We start from the raw sequence: 20,479 nt of genomic DNA, 5'->3' as shown, positions 1-20,479 counted from the left end.
GAGAACATGCAAACTTACACCTTTCATCTAACTTTATGATTACTCCATTCTCAATGATGGACATTGACCCATCATACCCAACTATGGTGGTCCAAATCTTCACATCTGACCAGAGTTCCAGTTCTAAAAAAATGTGCAAAAGTTAAAAGAAACATTTTTTCTGTTTGGGGTATTTCCATGAGGTTAGACTCATTTACAGTCCCAGTATGTACAGTTTCAGACTACTTTTGTCAGATATTGTGCAGTGCCCTATATTTGTTTTTTTATCAGAGTTCTCCTTGCAGCTATATTCCACTTCCACTAAGTCTTCAACTCTTTATTTTAACTTCTTCTAAAGTTTACAAATGGTTCTTTAGTGATATGGTCTATGTCTGACCTCCTGTAAAGAATGTAGGGCCTCAGTGGGTTTATATTTTGTTTTAAAAAAGCTGACTCTTTCTCTTTCTGAACTTAATGCTAAAGCTGATGTAAAATACCTCTCTTACAAGGCTCTCTTTCTAGTTGCCATTACTTCTGCCAGAACCGATTCTGTATGGCAGGCTTTGTTTTAAACCTACTAGCCTTTCATAAGGACAAAGTGTCACTGTGAACCGATCCTCTGTTTTATGCCTTGGTTAGCCATTGAGACAACTGAAGGAGCTGCCGGAATTTCTGGCAAGTACTGGTTGTGTACTGCATGTGACTACAATCTCCCATATTCTCCATGTGTCTGGACTATGGGGTAGGTTTGCAAGATGGAAGGCTTTTCTTACACAGAAAAACATCCAGGCCCGGCTAAAATTTGCAAAACAATACATCAAGTCTCCCAAAAGCATGTGGGAAAATGTGTTATGGTCTGATGAGACGAAGGTTGAACTTTTTGGCCACAATTCCAAAAGGTACGTTTGGCGCAGAAACAACACTTTGCATAACCAAAAGAACACCATCCCCAAGGTGGCGGCAGTATCATGCTTTAGGATTGCTTTTTTTTCAGCTGGAACTGGGGCTTTAGTCAAGGTGGAGGGAATTATGAACAGTTCCAAATACCAGTCACTTTTGGCCTAAAAGCTTCAGGCATCTGGTAGAAAGCTGAAGATGAAGAGGAATTTCACCTTTCAACATAACAATGACCCCAAGCGTACATCCAAATCAACAAAAGAATGGCTTCACCAGAAGAAAATTAAAATTTTGGAATGGCCCAGCCAGAGCCCAGACCTAAATACAATAGAAAGTGTGTGGGGTGACCTGAAGAGGGCTGTGCACAAGAGATGCCAGTGCAATCTGACAGATTTGGAGCGCTTTTGCAAGGAAGAGTGGGTAAATGTTGCCAAGTCAAGATGTGCCATGCTGATAGACTCCTACCCAAGAAGACTGAATGCTGCAATTAAATCAAAATGTGCTTCAACAAAGTATTAGTTTAGGGGTGTGCACACAACAAGGTATTAGTTTAAGGGTGTGCACACTTATGTAACCAGCGGTACTGTACGTTTTTTATTTTTTTTATTTTTTCCCCTAACAGATTTGTTTGTTTTTTAATTGAATTGTACAGGTTATAGGTCACATTAAAGGTTGGAAAAGTTTTGAAATGATTTATTGTGGTCTCATTTTTTTACATCACAAAAACCTGACTTTTTAACAGGGGTGTGTAAACTTTTTATATCCACTGTATATAATAGCTGTACAGTTCAAAACAAGTGCTAAAAAGTATACTTATCAGTTTATATATCAGATGGTTATAGAATCCAACACAGCCAGGATGCAACTTGGATCCAACTTGGCTGTTACTAAGTTAGTGGCAATCAAAGAAGCTCTTGGACACTCCCCTTACCCACAGTGCATTTCTCCCCGTACTCTCAGATCTCGCCTTGTGAAAGACGTGGTTATCCTGGAAGCTGTTAGATTGTTAGGTCGTATATCTTTAATTATTGCTATTTTCTCTGCTCTTTTTCAACCTTTTTAGTGCCTTATTGTTGTCCCCTCTCTCCCCTTAGTAGTAAACTTCACTTTTTTCACTTTGTTACCACTTTTTATTAGGTTACTTATCTGTCTGTCTCTCTCTCTCCCTCTGTTGATCCTCCCCCCTTAACCATTGTTTTTTTCTAGTCATGGTTATTTTCCCCTCCTGTAGTCTTAACTACTATTGTTAGTAGTTTTTTCTTCCTCCTTTCTCTTAACTCTTTTTCCTAAAAAAACTTTATTCTATCTTGTTCCTTCTTTACTTCTTAGTCATATTGTAAAAGCATGATAAGCCTGCTAGCTTCAAATAATGCTCTAAATGCAGCATAAAATCCTGCTCAGTGATTCTCATGACCTATGCATATGTTGCTTAGGTCCTGTTTGTCTTCAGAACTGCTCTGTCACTCTTTCAACCACCATGCGTTGGTTGAAAGATTAATCCTGAAAGGGATGCTTCCCTCTTCTTTGAAGAACCCATTTCTGCTCCACTAGTTAAGCTGGCTTCTAAGTCGAAGTCTGCTCATTCCAGCCCTACTTCTTCTCTGTCCAACAGATCTAGTGATAAGGGAAAGAAAAGACCTTCTTATGCTAAGTCAGAGTCATCGGAGCGGAAGACTAAAATATCCAAGCATGTCGATAAAGACCAGTCGGCACTAACTACTGTTAGATCGGATCCAGTATCTTTGGCTCCGGAGTCATCTGATTAGGATGTCCCAGATCCATTGGTATCGGATCCAAAAAAGATTGCATTTAAGCCAGTTATCTCTCTCCCTCTGACCAAGTAATCTCCTAGCTATGAGCCTGTACCTTTCAGAGTACCATCCCCCTTTCTAGCCAGGCCAAGATCCCCCTCTGGCTCTTCTTGTTCTAATAGGAGCCTTACCTAGGAGCCTTACCAAGGATGACATGGAGCACTTGGTGCAGAAGATTTTGTGGGCGCAGTGTATAGCGAAGTCACCCTCATCCCCAACACTTTTGGCTCCAAGGCTTCTTGAGGCCACTACTTCCCCTTTGGATTCTTCTCTGACTTCGGATCAAGTTAAGGAGCCCTCGGATCTGATACACCCAGTGCCCTTAAGGCCAGATCCGAGAACATCTTTGGATCTGGCCTTGGCTCTGAGTTCTTCTGCTTTCTCAGAACTGGACAGCTCCCAGAGATGTAGTTGCCCTTGCAGTCCTCAAAAGCATTCGACTCCCAGATTGTCGGAGCAGTCAATGCATCTTGGAGCCTCTGCGCAGGTGAGCTGTGCTCTGGCTTCTACCCAGGGTGAGTTGTTTTTTGGGGCTGGAAGTATATTCAACTCAAAAGTATGTCCTCTCAGATTCGGAGTCCTCTTTCATCCATGAGCAGTTAGAGTTTGGGACCTTGGAGAGGGCAGTAGCTGCCACTGCAACTAAAAGAGTATCTCCTCCTTCGGATTCTCAATCCTGTCTGGATGCCCTGTGTGCATTTTCCTACCACAACGCTCCACTGGGACAGTGAGACCTCAAGCTCCAGGACACCCATCTGGGTCTCCTTGTCTCTTCTGATACCTCTCCAGAGTCTCCCACTGAGGAGGGTTCTCGGAAGAGACTTTGTAAGAGGAAACAACTAGCTTCCACTGAGGAGTCTGCCACTGATGACACTGACCTCAATGAAGCCGAAGTTCCCCACAGTAACCTGATGTCCTTTGGGGAGATCCTAGAAATGCTGAAACGCAGAAGTGGCTGGCAGTCTAGTAACCCTTCTGCTGAGGAGTTGGTGTACCTGGCAGCTTTTGGTTCTCTCCCGTCTTCTTCCTGGGTTACTTCGCCAACTAATGCGATCATAGATTTGATTTCTTGATGGGCGTGAGAAACCCCAGACTCCATAGAACCTATTCCCTTAAGACCAAACAAGATAACTGCAGCTCTGTAAGATAAAGCTTTCTAGACCAAGGGTGTTGCAGTAGATGCCATGGTCATGGCAGCAGAGACTAAAAAGGAACTCTCGGAGGAGAGGTCTACTATCCAGCCTCCTAATAAAGATTCCAGGATAGTGGATAGGTGCGGGAAGCATGTTTTCTCTTCAGCGACATTTGTCTTGCGATTGCTGAACTACCTTTCCCATTTACAAGATTGCAAAGGGATCTGATTAAGGAGCTCACAGATGCTCTGGAAGGAGCAGTAGCTGAAGGAGTACAACAAAAGTTATCTTCCCAGCTAGCAGCCCTAAATTCTATAGCTAACTCTTTCATGAGGCTTATTGCTCATATTGCCAAAGAAATGAGTAGGGCAGCGGGTTTCGGTGTCGCTATGAGGAGGCATACCTGTATGCTGCTATGTGACTTTGCGGAGCCCTTCATGTCTTCCTTTGACAGTGCAATGTTGGATTGTTTTTCCCTTTTTGGACAAAAAGTTAGACACCCTTTCCATGTGTGAAAAGGAAGGTAAAACTCTGCCATGGGCATACGTTTTTCCACCCCACAAAGACCTTACTCTAAAGGTCAAAGAGGAAGTGGGAAGATGTGGTGCAAAAAATCTCATAGTTTGTGCCAGGACATGTGAGGAGAATTTTCTCCCAGAGGCAGAGGGGGAAATAATAATGGAAGACACCACCCTCACAGCAGAGGAGGCCCACAGAACCAGGGCTCCTGGGAACCATTTTTTGAGAGGCCCACCCAGCACTCCTGAAAGGATGCCCAGTTGCCCACCTCTTTAGGCAATCGGGCTCGACTATCCCTGCACTGGAGAGCCTGGCAAACCATAACTTCTAATTTGTGAGTGCAGAGGATTATATCCAGAGGCTATCACATTCCATTCAGTCAACCTCTTCCCCTTATCAACAGAATCCTAGAATTCCCACCCAGTCCAAAGGAGCAAGCAGTTATTCAGGTTCAAAAACTGCTAGAAAGAAAGAAAGAGCCATCCAAGAGGTCCCCCCAGAACAGAGAGGATGCGGAACTTGCTCAAGGTTCTTTTTGGTTCCAAAGACAGGGGACTGGAGACCTCTTCTGGATCTCTTCTGGATCTCAGCAAGCTAAACAAGTCAGTCTGATGCAGCAAAGTACTGAATGGTCATGGTTCAGTCCATTTTTGGAAAAGGATGTTTGGATGTGCTTGGTGGATCTTTAAGATACATGCTACCATATAAAGATGGACAGATGCTCCAGAAGATATCTACGCTTCCAGTTTGGAGGCAGTAATTTCCAGTTCACAGCCCTGCCCTTTGGTCTCACCACAGCCCCCAGGGTGTTCACCAAATGTATGGCAGTGGTTGCGGCTCACCAGAGACAAGGATTTTGGGTGTTTCCTTATTTGGAAGACTGGCTCATCTCCTCCCCAACTAGGCATCTAAAGTTAAATGCACAAGACTCAGTTCTTCACCTTTGTGCATAATTGGGGATCACAGTAAACTATCAAAAATCTCCTCTGGAATCTGTACAGACCTTGGAGTTCATTGGAGCAGTTTTGGATACTACTCAGATGATTGCCAAATTTCCACAGTCAAGAGTATTGACAGATGATAAACAAGCAGGTTGCTTCGAAATCAAAAGATGGCCTTGCGTCACATTCTTCAAATATTGGAGTCAATGGCTGTGGCTATAATATTAGTTCTGTTAGCCAGATTCCACATGAGAGTTCTTCAGTGGCTTCTGGCTGTCCAGTGGTCAAGTCTTCATCAGTCCGTGTCCCACCAGATTCTGATAACCAATGCCTGCAAGAGATCCCTCTTATGGTGGATGCACTGAGATGAATTTTTACAAGGCTGACTGTTTTCCCATAACCGCAGGCTATGGTGACCATGGATGCCTCCCATTTAGAGTGGAGTGGGGACATTATTTGGGGAGGATGGTCCATGGTACCTTTTCTCAAACCAGGCGAACTTGCACATCAGTGTCCTGGAGATGAGAGCTGTACTCCTCACGTTGCAAGCCTTTCAGGATTTTCTTCCACTGGCAACAGTTGCAATTCAATCAGACAACATGTCAGTAGTCTTGTACATAAACAAGCAAGGGGGAACTAAGTCTTAACCATCTGTTGAGAGGCTGTCAGAGTGTGGCAATGGGTGATCTCCTCCATCAGTTTTCTTATAGCAGTGCACATTCCGAGGAAATCCAATGTGATAGCAGACAAATTGAGCAGGTCCATTCTCATGCCTCACTAGTGGTCCCTTAATCCAAAATTAGTGGACATTTTCCACAGATGGGGCCAGCCTTGCTGCAACCTTTTTGCTTTTCCCCTAAACAATAAATGCAGCAACTACTTTGCCCTGATCCCCCCACAGGGGCAGTCCTTGAAGGGATGCCCTCACTCACGGTTGGCCCCAGGTCTACTTTATGCCTTTCCTCCACTTCCCCTAATCTCCAAATTCATTCAGAAAGCAAGCAGGTTGAAGAGAACAGTAATCCTCATTGCCCCATTCTGGCCTCGTCAAATTTGGTTTCCCTTTCTCTGGCCTCATCAGATTTGATTTCCCTTTCTCTGGCCTCATATTCAAAAGAATCCCTGGATTCTGGGAACCTTCCCAGGGCTGCTGTCACACCCAACAGGAATGATTCACTTCAGCCTCCACAATCTCAAGCTAACTGCTTGGTTTCTCCAGTTCCATTAATTGCCAGACAACCTGTGCTGTCCTTGCCTGTCAAACATATTCTGTTGTCTTCTCATAAATTGTCTACCCAAAAGCTGTACAAAAGTAAATGGAAGAGATTTGTAATTCGGGCTCAGCAATGTGATGTAGATCCTATTACATCCCCTGTTCACTTTATCTTGAATTTCCTAGCTCACCTTTTAATGACAGAGCTTCTGTCTCCACAATCAAAGTTCAGTTAGTGTCCATTTCAGTTTTCCATGTTGGAGAGGATAATTTGCCCTTGATTTCCCGCAAACTTTGCAAAGCCTTCTTAAAAGACACTCTGTTGTTAAAACCTCCTCACGGGGATCATTCTTCTCCATGGGACTTCAACTTAGTACTGCATTCTATTGTACAATCGCCCTTTGAACCCACAGCCACTTGTGATATTAAGTTTCTTTCCTGGAAAACTAACTTCCTAGTAGCAATCACATCGGCAAAGAGAATTTCAAACATCCAAGCCTTATGCTGACCTTCTTATCTAGTTTTTCACAAAGACAGGGTATCACTGTGTACCGACCCCTCCTTTCTCCCCAAAGTTGTCTCAAACTAACATCAACCAGACTATTCACTTGCCAGTCTTCTTTCTTAACTGTAGCAACAAAGGTAAATATGTTCTACACTTGCTGGATGTACATAGACCGTTGTGATTTTAATTACATAGAACCAGAGAGTTTTGCAAGACAAAACAGTTGTATATTGCTTTTGCTGGCCCTAAGAAAGGTTCATCAGCCTTCAAGGTTACCTTATCAAGATGGCTTTCTGATTGTATCTCCTTCGTTTACACCCCAAAAGGTATTAATCTTCCCAAGCCTGTTCAAGCTCACTCCACTAGAGCTATGATCTCATCGGCTGTTTTTCAGTCTAGTGCTTCCATGGTTGACATTTGTGCAGTGGCTACATGGTCTAAGCATCATACCTTTATCTCCCACTATAAGTTGGACTTGATCTTCCGGGGAAGGGCCTGCTTTGATTCTGTTTTTGAGGAACATTCTCCCTTGAGTCACCCAGGATATAGGAAGCTGTGGACTCTGTCCATCTGTGAGGATGAGATGGAAAAATTGGCAATATCAGATAAAGAAGTTAGCTGCTCACCAAAACTTTCCATCTGTATTGTCAATTGTTTTCGACATTCCCTCCTTCCATCCACTGGCCATAGTTGAATGAGAAGTTTTTACAATCAGGACAGGTATTTTTATCATTGTTTCAGCAGAACTGGCCTCTTCTATCACCTGTTACGCTTTACTCTTTATTACTGAATTTATTGCTACTGGGTGTAATGGCAAACAAGGTCAGAGTGTAAGGAAAGATGCATAGTGGGGTAAGCGGAGTGTCCAAGAGCTTCTTTAGTTGCCACGAGCTTAGTAATAGCCGAGTCAGATTCGAGGACTGGATCCGTAACCCATCTCTGAGGACAGATGAAAAAAACTGACAATACAGATGGAACATTATGGTGAGTACATAACTTCTTTTCTTATTTCCTCCCAAAAACATTTCCAAATTATCCTTGCATCAGTCTGTTTATCTCCCTGTTTTATTTGCATGGGCTGCAATCAGAGGAGATGAAACCTTCACACTTTGTGCATGTTCATCTCTTCTCTGCTCCAGGGAGGGAAGGACTGGTGGTCAACAAGCAAACCCTTTCTAAGGGAACTGCCAACTGGAATATCCTTTATCACACATCTCAGCAACATTTGAAAATGCTGTTGTCAGAGGCCACTGCATTACAGGCATGATTGCTTACTTCAAGAAAGAATCCTTTGCCTTACATGTTCTGCAAACTCAGACTCCTGAAGTACGTTTCCCTCTAATTCGGGGTTAACCTTCAAACTGTTTGCCCCTAAGCTGTTTTCCAGCTCATTGCATTCTGACTAATTTGTTGCTTGTGACTTAGAAAAGTCATTAACCCATTAAGAAGAATTTCAAATACTGCATGTAACAAATATGTCCTTACTGTACCAGTGAATTAAAGAGAGGGGCCCTACTTGATATCTACCATATACTCTCCCACTCTCTCGCCTTTGTTTGGACAGCTTCTCCATCCATCCTTAGCTTTTGGAATTCCCTGTAGGTTAGGCAGGCATCTTATTTTTTATTTTTTTTTTTTTAATTCTTCTTCGACCTTGTTCACTAACTTCTCTACCTACACCCTTCCAGCCCATTCATTTTCTCAGGGGTAAGAGCTGGGCATCCCTGAAATGGGCTGGAGCTGTTTGGTTCTTTTTCCTGTTTAGGGGCCTGATTGGCCCATTCATTCCCATGGAAGTGTGAGTAGGGCATCTCAGAGCAGACCAGTGCTCTGGCTTTGTGAAGGTCCCTGCCCCATGCCTCCTCACCTCTCCCTATAGATTATTAGCTGCCTGGGCAGGGGATGATGTGCATACCCTAACTTGCATCATCTCCACCTCAGACACACATGTGCTATTTTAACATTGCAAACCTGCTTTGGCCTTTTCCATGGGAGATCACCTGCTTTGTAGTAGGTGTTGTGAGTATGGTGGCCCATGTTTCCTCTCTTCACCCCTGGTTGTGTGAGCTGGTATCAGATGCAAACACTTGTGTCGCTAATTGAAGACTGATAGTCTGGGACATAGGGCTTCATCCCTCTAGGACACAGTACTGGGTACAGTAATAGTGTATGTATCAAGGTTTGACTTCACTGCTATTTCATGAGTTGCTGAAATTGAGCTTTCTTATCATTTGGGACCAAACTGTGAGGTTCAGGTGCTGGGTGTGCTTACTGTGTGACACAAGTGTGCTCTAACTGGGGCTAGTGTAAAAAAATATCAACTCATGATTAGCAGAGATGAACCCAGACATTTACCCAGCAAAGGTGAGTCCTTTCGTAGACCAGCTGGTACAAAACAACGTCTCTATTATTTATGGTAAGTACCTCGTACAGCTGTATTGCTGTCTTGTTTTGCATGTATAGTAAGATTGTAATCTTCATATGTAAGACTTTTTAATGCATTATAATTTAAAAATCTGCAACACTTGTCTGCTTTTCTTTTTGTTTCAGCTTTGGGACATAACTGCAGGGAAGATAATGGCAGACTTTACAATGCACACAGGACCAGTGAATGTTGTTGAGTTTCACCCTAATGAGTACCTGCTAGCTTCAGGTAGCTCAGATAGGTAAATACATGATTAGTAGATCTTTTAACACTCAAGCATGTTTTATTAATATCAGAAAAAAAAACAAAGGTTTAGGATGCTGCTGGTACAACACACAAAAAATGTATATCAAAAAAGAGAGACCAGCTTACATGGCAGCAAAGGACTTTAATAAAAATATAAGCACGTTCACGGCCAAATTTGTCGCTTAATAAAAAGATAAGCGCTTTCACGCCTAAACCTGGTGCTTAAGAAGAAAAGTGCTTTTACACCCAAACTTAAAAAGAATTATTGGAGCTTCAAGCTAATGTAGGGAAAGGTCTGAATGATTGTATTCCATTGAAACCTATTTTGAAATCACGCGCTTTTATAAAATTATTTTGATTGGCTGTAACTTAATGTGTAATTTGGTTTATTATATAATGCTTGTTGTGAATTATTGTATTGGATCTGATGAAGCGCCAAGTTTGGGCATGAAAGTGCTTATCTTTTTATTAAAGTCCTTTGCTGCCATGTAAGATGATCTCTTTTTTGATATACATGTTTTATTACTAGACATATATTGTGTTTTGCAAACGTTAGATGTTGGCTGATACATTAAATTAATGCTTTTGTTTATTTTAAGGACAGTAAAATTTTGGGACTTGGAAAAGTTTGAGCTGGTGAGCTGCAGTGAAGGAGATACTAATGCAGTAAGGTGCGTATTGTTAGCTTTTTTCTTCTTTCATGCTTATCCTAACTTTATGACAACTTTGCAGCCCTTCTACATGTAATTGTACCACATATTCTCTGAAGTATGAGGCAGCTATTTTTTCCAGCACCATGCAAACGCCCTACATCCCATTTTATCCATGGTCAGGATGAAAATCTGCAGGCCTATCAGTTCTTCACTGGGGCAAGAATCTGCTGTGGAGGTGGGCTGCCGTTCTGACAGGAGCAGTCCTTTGCTGATGCCTCCACTTGTACAACAGTTGGGATTTCTGCTATTGCTATCTTAGGGGGGTGTGCATACATGCTTCTATGTGTGCATCCTAATAATGCAAGATGAACATACACTGAAGGCATGATCATCTAGCTCCTACCATCAAGTTACCATTCTAGCAGATGTTGCATATTTCCAACTCCTCCCAGCCAGCTCTTGTAGAGACTGGATTTGCTACTTAACCTAGAACATCTGAGCTAGAATTAGTGTTATTTCTCTTTGCCAACAAAACTGGGTAGGCGTTTTGTGTTGTCTTTGTATTATTGTTGAAATGAACACCATATAGTGAACTTTTTTAGTGAATATCTTGGAATCCTGGAAATATAAAGAAAACTACATTGGAAAATTAATGACTATGGAATTTTGCACCATTCTAGTTTTTTTGAAAAATGAAATTTGACCCCTGACATCTGATAATACAAGTTAAAATGTCTGAAGTGAACTGTGGTAGCTTGTTTAACTATATTTTCTTTCTCCCTCGCTTTTCAACTTGAACGTCTTACAGGACAATTGTCTTCAATTCTGATGGAAGCTGCCTTTATAGTGGTTCCCAGGATTCCTTACGGGTATATGGCTGGGAGCCAGAACGTTGTTTTGATGTTGTGCAAGTAAATTGGGGCAAAGTATCCGATCTTGCTGTCTGCAGTAATCAGCTGGTATGTACATCAGGACTGCATGTGTTGCTCAGTGGAGTTCTGTAGATGTGGAATTTTCTGTTGAATGTTATTTAAGCCTCTGTTACATTTAAAGGTCATCTTTTTCAAATGTAAATTATTCTCATTACAAAGTGCTTTTTATTGTCTTTAATCCATCTGTAAGTTTGCAAATTTCAAAGAAAAATAGTGTTTCTGCAAGTTATTTATTTTTTTCTGTCAGGAAAATGTTTCTTTTGATTTTTTGTTGTATGTATTGCACAGCAGGGATGCTGGTTTTGGTAGTGATTGTAAGTAGGGGGATAGGTAAGGACACTAAAACTTTTATAGCCCTTACAAAAAACTGGGAGTAGGTTGATTAGCCATGTGCAAAGGTCAATAAGTGCCATCTGCCAGTGGGATTGAATAGGATTTTTCTGTTTCCCTAAAGTGGCATGGCCTTGGAGTTTATGCCAAGTAGTAGATTCAGCCCCTGTTAGTTATGGAGATTAAGCCCCACTGCTAGCCTCTTCGAATGAAGATGGAAGCAATCCCTTCAAAATTAGTTTATTTTTTCTAGCCCACCAGACCAAATAGGATTCAGATTCTACCCAAGATTCTTTTTAGTGTCAAAAAAGACAGGGGACTGGAGACCAAATTTATCAAACAGGAAAAATTCAGGATGGTCACGGTTCAGTCTATCCTTCCATTTCTGGAGAAAGACTATTGGATGTGCTCAGTAGATCTTCAGGATGCGTATTACCACATAAGAATGGACAAATGCTCCAGAAGATTCCTTTGCTTCCAGTTAGGGACCAATCACTTTCAGTTCCGTGCACTGCCCTTTGGACTCTACAGCCCCCAGAGTGTTCACCAAGTGCATGGCAGTGGTAATACTTCACTTGAGACTTCAAGGATTCGGGTGTCTCCACATTTAGATGATTGTCTCCTTACCGCCCTACCAAGCGTATACTGGAGATGGCTCTGAACTACAGTCTCACATTGACAGAATTTCTGGGAATCTTGATAAATTGGGGAAAATGCAACCTAATTCCCTCTCAAACCTTGGAATTTATAGGAGCAATTTTCAATACACATGCTTACTTGGTCTCCCTCCCAGATTACAGATTACACAGGATAAGATCCCAAATCCGGGTGATGGTCTGTCAAAATCAAGTCTCAACTTGGGTGGTGGTTCAACTCCTGGGCTCGATGGCAGCGTCAGTTACAATAGTTCCCTTAGCAAGACTAAACATGCAACTTCTCCAATGGCTCCTACTGACGCAGTGGTATCCCTTGCATCATCCTACCTCCTTTCAAATCTGCATAACTCAATGATGCAAACAAGATCTAATGTGAATGAAGCCAAATGAGGAGTTATGGAGTCGCCCTTTCTCCCCACCTCAGTCCAGAGCCACAGTGAACACGGATGCCTCTTGGACTGAGGGCAGTGCTTCTGGCGTTGTAAGCATTTCAATTTGGCCTTCCGTCAGGGACAGTTGCTATACAATAATGTCAGTAGTCTGGTACATCAACAAACAAGGAGGAACCAAGTCCTGTCTGTTACGTTGAGAGGCCGTGAAAATTTGGCAATGGGCAATGGCATCCGACCGCTTTCTGATAGCAGCACATATTCCTGAAATTTCCAACGTGATTGCAAACAAGCTGAGAAGATGTGTCCTACTGCCTGACGAGTGATCCCTCAACCCAGTCATGGTGGTGAATATCTTCAGACGCTGGGGCCAGCCTTGCTGTGATCTTTTACCTTCCCAGCAAACCACAAATGCAGCAGCTACTTTGCCCTAATCCCCCCACAGGGGGAATCCCCAAGGGACACTGTGATACACAATTGGCCCACGGGACTTCTGTATGCCTTTTCTCCCTTCCCCCTGATTCCCCTATTTCTAAAGAAGGCCCTTCATCTGAGAAGCAAAGTAGTCCTCAATGCCCCTTACTGGCCATGACAGATTTGGTTCACCTTCCTTTGGCATCACCTAGTACACCAGCCCTGGATTCTGGATCCAACTCCGGAATTGATCTCACATCTGCAAGGGTGGACTCACCCCATTCTTCCCAGTCTCAAGCTGACAGCTTGGTTTCTCCAGTTCTGGTAGCAGAGTAACCTTACCACCCCAGTACGTCATATTCATATGCCTTCACATAAACCATCCACCAGGAAAATCTATCTCAGCAAGTGGAAGAGATTCCTTATCTGGTCCCGACAAAGAAAACTGTATCCTTGCTCAGTTCCTGTTACTGTGGTTTTGTATTATCTGTCAGATCTTCTCCAGTCAGGAGCGGCAGCCACCACAATTCGAGTCCATTTAGCTGCAATCTCAAACTTCTATAATGGTTTCCAAGATTCATCCTTAATCTCCCATTGTCTCTGTAAAACCTTTTTAAAAGGGGTCTCGCACATCAGACCACCCTTCAAAGAACCGATTGACCCTTGGACTGTAACACTAGTACTGCAATCCCTGACACAGCCACCTTTCGAGCCTGCAAATTTTTGTGATATGAAGTTCTTATCCTGGAAGTCACTATTTTTAGTAGCCATCACCTCAGCAAAACGCATATCTGAGCTTCAGGCCTTCTGCATCAGGCGCCCTTACATGGTTTTTCATAGGAACAGAGTATAACTCTGGACTTAACCCCTCCTTTCTTCCAAAAGTTATTTCAGAATTGACAATTAACCAGACAATTGACATACTTGTCTTTTTTCCTAACTACTCAAATAAAGGGGAATACTGCCTTCATTTGCTAGATGTACATAGACAATTACGATTTTATCTGCACAGAACAAAACTGGTGCATAAATCAGGCCAGTTGTTTGTGTCCTTCTCAGGTCCAAAATTGGGGGACCATGTCTCTAATGTGACCTTATCGAAGTGGTTGAGAAACTGTATATCCTTTATCTACCAACATATTAAAATTCCTCTGCCGAGCAAGATCAAAGTGCACTCAACCAGATCAGTGGCGACTTTTGTTGCTTTTCATTCAGGGGCTTTAGTGGATGATATCTGTGCAGCTGCAACTTGGTCTACCCCTCATACCCTTATTACTCATTACAAATGGGAGCTGGTCTCTAGGGGAAAGAGCATCCTTTGGTTCAATGGTACTCAGGAACATTCTTCCATAAGGTCCTCCCGGGACATAAACTAGCTACGGACTCTGTCCCATCAGTAAGGAATGGATGAAGATTAACAACATCAGATAAAGAAGTTATGTTCTTACCATAACGTTCCATCTGTGTTGTTCATCTTCATTCATTCATTTTGTCCCATGCACCTTCCCGCTCCAGAGGCTCCTGGAGGATCGGATTGGGTCCTAATCTTGTTTTAGGGTTTCTGCTCAGAAAAAGCCTCTGCTTTCCTTATCATGGGCAAACTCAATCTGAGGTAACAGGGAGAAGGGCACTGGGTAAAAGCTTAGCTCGAGAGTTGTTTGGCTGGCACGAGCTTGTTATAAGGCCGACTCAGTTCCGAGGACAGAACTGAGCATCTATATTATAACATAGCAAACTGAAAATATCGAACGCTCACAAGAGCAAAAATGCCGAAACTCGAATTTGGTATTGTGTGGGGCTGCACCCCCCCACACCCCTGCTAAATATATATTCCAAATCAGATATCACACTACAGTTAGGAAAGGGCAAATATCCCAATCTTCACTGTACTGCAATCTCAAAAACTGACCATCAACATTTTGGCACTTTCTCTGTTGTGCCGTTTGACATTTTCACTTTGAGATAATATGATATAGATCCCAGAACCGACACCAATCAGTAATGAATGAATGAAGATGAACAATACAAATGGAACGTTATGGTAAGAACATAACTTCTTTTTGCATTTATTAGATGTTCACAGACAATTACGTTTTTACTTACATAGAACAAAAGACATTAGAAAGACAGATCAATTATGTGTCCTTTCCGAATGCTAAATTGGGAAAACAATTTGCAAAGGTAAACTTAACCAGATGGCCGAAGGACTGCATATCATTTCTCTACAATAAGTTGGTTCTAACCCAACCTTACCAAAACCTTTAAGAGCCAACCTTTAGATCCGTGGCAACTTCTTCATTGTTTCTACCTACAGCTTCCATGGATGGCATGTATGCATTTGCAAACAGGGCCATTCCTCATACTTTTATCACTCATTACAAACTGAATCTGGTCTTAAGGGGAAGGGGTAGCCTTTGGCTCAACTGTGCTCAGGAATATCCTTCCTTAGAGTCCACCTGAGATTTTAGCTAGCTGGAGACTCTGTTCTAACAGTTGAGGATAGAATGAAAATTGACATTAGATAAAAAACTTATGTACTTACCATTATGTTCCATCTGTGTTGTCAATTTTCATTCTTCCTCAACTTCCCACCAAACCCAACCTAACCCCTTTTTATTAAGAGTTTCTGGAAGAACAAAAGTCCAAGGACACCACTGTCCTTCATATTGAGCTCCAGATATGGCCTCTCTCTGGAAAGTTGCAGTAGTCTTTTCACTTAATGTAAAACAGCAAACAAGATCTGAGGTATGTTAGTGGTTGGTACCTTATGGGTAAGGGAGGAGCTAGAGAGCTTTTGGTGACCATGAGCTTTACCATTGGCTGAGTCAGATCTGAGGGTCGCATTCGAACCCAGCAGTTGAGGAAGAATGAAAATGGACAAAACAGATGAAATGTTATGGTTAGTACATAATTTTTTTCTTCTCTTCTTGATTCAACTAAAAACTCTACCAGTGCTGATCTGTCACTTAGGATTCCCCTATCCTTTTCTCTTTGCCTATACTCTGGTATCAGTCCTTGATAGGGAAGCTAGTCTGTAGCCTGCAATCCAAATGTATTCTTGGCATCTTCCCTTTCTATTACCTTTCCCTCTTTGATTATTTACTCCCAATACCTTGGTTCCTTTGCCAGTTTTCTCCAGTAAGTTTCCGCCACCTTTTGCTTATTCTCTTTACCCATAATTGCAGTTATCCTTATCTGCAGAATCCCCTTCCTCCATTCCCTTGTTGGCTTAGTTATTAGAATGCATGCTGCTCCTTTATTACTATAATATTCTGTATGGCTGTTAATATTCTCAATCCACCTTGTTCTATTGGAATAATTAACTTATCCCCCTTGACTCTTGCCCTCACCCCCTCTTAGATAAAATCCTTCAACTCTTTATTGATAAAAATCTGCCCGACCTGTGTGTAAAACTAAAGGGGGATAAACATAGTTTCACTGCTTGTGTCTTGCTATCCATATCCATAAAGAAGAGCTTCCATTTCCTCAGTGTATGTATTATCCTTTGTTTAGTGGCTTCCCACATATCCTTAGTTGCCACAACAGAATTCTTTTAAATGAGTACTCCTTAGTACTTCATTTTATCATATCCCCATAAATATAAATATAAGTTTTGCTGAACCAATTTGTGTGTGGATGCATAGTTTACAGCTATAGCCTTTGTTTTGTCTTCATTAATTTTATATCCCAAAATGACTTGAAACTATCTCGGAATGTTCCACAATACTGATATGTTCTTTTCTGGTTTTATCAGGTGCAAAATAATATCATCTGCAAATATAGCCAACTTGCCTTGATTACCATACTAATTGTATCCATGAATTTCTGAGTCCCTTATTTTCTTTGCCAGTGTTTCTAAATGTAATGCAGATAACAAAGGGGGGATAGGATATCCCTGTCTGCTTCCCCTGTTCAGACAGAACTTATTAGAGAGGAATAGAGAGGGTAGATCTTCATAGGTTCATAGGTTCATGCTAGGCTATCTGCCCTAGGGCATTTATAAGCCTAGCCAGAGTGTGTTTGGCTTTCACCACACATTTTAAATGAATTTTGCTATGCCCTTTTTCGAGGTTAGTATACTGTACCTCTGTCTAACAGTGACACAGAAGTGATACCCAGGAGGTTGATCACTAAGGTAGAAAAACTGTCAGTGAGACCCTCTTATTTTTGCCTCAAATCCATCATATATTCCCCTAATTTTATTATTGTGTCGGGGAATCCAAATGCTTCCATTGCCCTACTCATAAAATCCAAGCTTAGTCTGTTGAATGCTTTTCTGTGCATCAGAACCCACCAACAATAGTAGCATTTTCTTACATTCTGCTTTCTTCAGGAACATCATTGTTCTGTTAATGCTGACTGTTTGCCTCCCCTCCACAAAACCACATTGAATCATATCTATCAATTATGGGAACACAGTTGCCATTCTTATTGTTGTTATAGATATAAAAATTGTTATAATCATAGTTTAAAATCAAAATGAGACCACATGATGCTTTAACTGATGGGGCTTATACCATTGTTGGGTATTATAGGAACACGGATTTCTTCCAGGATGCTGGTGTTAAACAAAACCTTCCAGATCTTTATCAGTTTCTTCCCTCTTATCTTCCAAACTTCCACAGGAATGCCATTTGTTCCTGGAGACTTTCCTGTAGATTGGTTATACATCACCATTTTATCTCATCTCCTCCTAACCCTTTAATAATTGACCCTTATCTGTGTCTAACCTTGTCATGTTTAATTCTTCTGTAAATATTTCAATTTGTGCTTTTTCTTGATTTCCACATTTCTGTTCTTTATACAGATTTTTATAAAATTTCCAAAATATTTCTAATACCAATACAGGATCTCTGTTTATTTTCCTTGTTATAGGTTCCCTAAGCTTGGCAACATAACTTTCTACTTTCTGTTGCCTGAGCCATTGTGCTAAAAGTTTTTTTTTTTCCCTCTGGGGTTATTATCCAGAAGCAGTTGATTAACAGCCATCTTTGTAAATTCATGCATATTATCCAGATAATCTCTTAATTTCTCTTTAGCCCTCAGTGCACCTCTTCTTGTTCTGTGGGATTCCTCTTACTCTGCAATATTTTGGCCATTGTTAGTCCCTGTAAATACTACTTGTTACTAGTTAACCATGTATTTTTCTTGTATTTCTACTCTACTTTTAAACTCCATGTTCATTTCATCCCACCTCCCAGCTATATCTTCGGAAGAAATTTATACGTTCCCTAGTAACTCCAAAGTAATTTTAATGCTCATTCCTTAGATTCCTCTCCTTTTAACAGATGGGTGAGGAAGTGCCAGTATCTTATTTTCACTTTATTGCCCTGCATTTTATCTTGGTTATTATTGGTGCATGATTTGAAATAGTTATTCGATATATATCACAACTTTCAATTAAATGACCATGTTCTTGTGAAATATAATTTCTATCTAGCCTAAGCCCAGTTGTCATACCTTGGGAAATAATATGTAAATTCTGCTCGAGTTCCTACTACTGAACTCGCATCATTCCTACAAAATATTTTCATTAATTTCTTCAAAAATCTACCTTGTATTCCCTTTTAGGCCCCCAGATGCATCCTCACTGTTGCAAATTAAATTCCATTTCCCATCTATAAGTAATATTCCCTGTTGAAAATGGATTATTTCTCCCACACTGTTCTTAAGGTTTATTGTATCTGTTTTTGGTGGAATATAATAAATACATGACAAGCATAATTCTTGTTTCTTGCCAGTAGCCCCTTACTACCACAAATCTACCGTTATCTTTTTTTCCTCTTCTATCATGACTGGACCTCCTCTAGCAATTAATATAAGTGCTTCCCTTTTCCTTTGTTCCAGATATTCCACCGAATAACCATCCTGAAATCCTTTATCAAATTCACACGCTCAGTTTTTTTCCATATGTGTCTCCTGTAGCATAGCTATTTGCAGTCTGTGTTTCTTAATATAGTTCACTACTACTCCTTTATTGTATATATCTGTAAGACCATTGACATTCCAAGATAATATGGAAAGTGTTTCAGTTATAAGAAGTTAGACTTGTTGTTTTAATGATAACCCTCAGACAGAAAAACAAAAGCACCCTAGAATATCCCCATACCCAATTAACTTAGTACAAACACACAAAACTATGTACATCTTCAGATGATGAAGTTTAACCCTCCTAATTGGAACCAGATCAAGAGCTACACTTGTGGGCTTTAATTGACATATAATAAAGATCATATATGCTAGGAAGCATGGTATAGCCTGTGCTTCTACTTTCACTGTAATCTGTTTTGTCTTACCATTATTCCATTCCCAGATGTAGAAAACAGCTTCAGTGCTTTCAGAAGGCATTTGCATCTGATGTCAGTTTCATTCATTCCTTAAATGTTGGGTTCAGATCAGATCCTTGGATTCAATTCAGCCACTTCTTCCAGCTCATAGAACCCTGAAACTCTCAACGTTTTCCTTATACCTATTATGACCTAGTCACATAACATACCTCGGATCTCTTTTGCCACCTTAGCATACGGATGTGGTTACTGCTTACTCTCTAGCAAGCATACTCTAAAGTTATTCTATATATATATTGTAATCTTTTTTGCTTTCCCTCTCTTTTTATAACCCTTATATCTATACAGAAAATCATTCTATTCTCTGTTTGAGTATTTCTAAAATACCATTTTGGTATTTCCTTTGTTCCTTTTAGTACTTTTTTGCCCATTGTTGGTATTTTTCATGTTTCTTTCTTAGTGTTTAAAAAAAAATTTTTTTCACTTCTTACCTCTTTCTCTGTTTAATACTAATTATGTCCAAGAAACCTTCAGGTTTCAAAATGTGTGTGGCCTGCGGCCATAAAATTCCAAATTCGGATACACACTGTGCGTTTACTGCTTAGACCCATCTCACCTGGATTCTGACTGTGAGATATGTAAGGCTTTCAATTTGCAGGCCTTGATAGAAAAAGCAAGTTAATTCTAGGAGGTTTGCTAGCCTCTAATCCTGGTTCAGCAGCCTCTGGGGCTGAAACCCCTCAAAAAGTTGATGAGAAGGGAGATTCTCTCTCTCTCTTTCTAAAGATACAAGTAAAAGATCTCTGGATCCATCTACCTTTTTGGCTCTGGTTTCTGAACCTTCTGGTAAAGTAGCTAGAGTTCATCCAATATACAATGAACTTTTTGAAGAAGTTCATTATATATTGGATGAACAAAAGTGCTATCAACAAAAAAACCTTTTGGGATTTAGGAATAGTTCGACTGGCATATTTTTTGGCTTTCTTGGTTGGTCATGTGTATTCTTGGTTCAAAGTAACTAAAATATTGGCACTGACCACTTCAGATCTGAGACCTAGTTCAGAGAAATGTCCTTGGATCTGATCACCTCAACTGCTACTGAATCCTATCTCTTCTCGACTTCCCTCCCCCTTTTTAGAACTTTCACTG

At 41.0% G+C, this 20,479-nt stretch overlaps 1 protein-coding gene across 2 annotated transcripts in view; it reads left to right on the top strand.

Moving 5' to 3' along the window:
* Positions 1–20,479, top strand: part of KATNB1 (katanin regulatory subunit B1) — a 1,167,103-nt gene that overhangs the window by 505,851 nt on the left and 640,773 nt on the right. For both annotated transcript variants that reach the window (XM_044081511.1, XM_044081512.1), the window contains 3 exons: positions 9,549–9,664; positions 10,269–10,340; positions 11,131–11,281. In XM_044081511.1, coding sequence (XP_043937446.1) covers positions 9,549–9,664; positions 10,269–10,340; positions 11,131–11,281 — 339 coding nt within the window. The remainder of the gene's footprint in view (positions 1–9,548; positions 9,665–10,268; positions 10,341–11,130; positions 11,282–20,479) is intronic.

The sequence above is a fragment of the Protopterus annectens genome, chromosome 8.part0, assembly GCF_019279795.1.
Source record: "Protopterus annectens isolate FY-2018-M chromosome 8.part0, PAN1.0, whole genome shotgun sequence".
Taxonomy (NCBI): Eukaryota; Metazoa; Chordata; order Ceratodontiformes; family Protopteridae; genus Protopterus; species Protopterus annectens.
The sequence above is the reverse complement of the archived record's forward strand: the minus strand, read 5'-3'. Positions and strand labels throughout refer to the sequence as shown.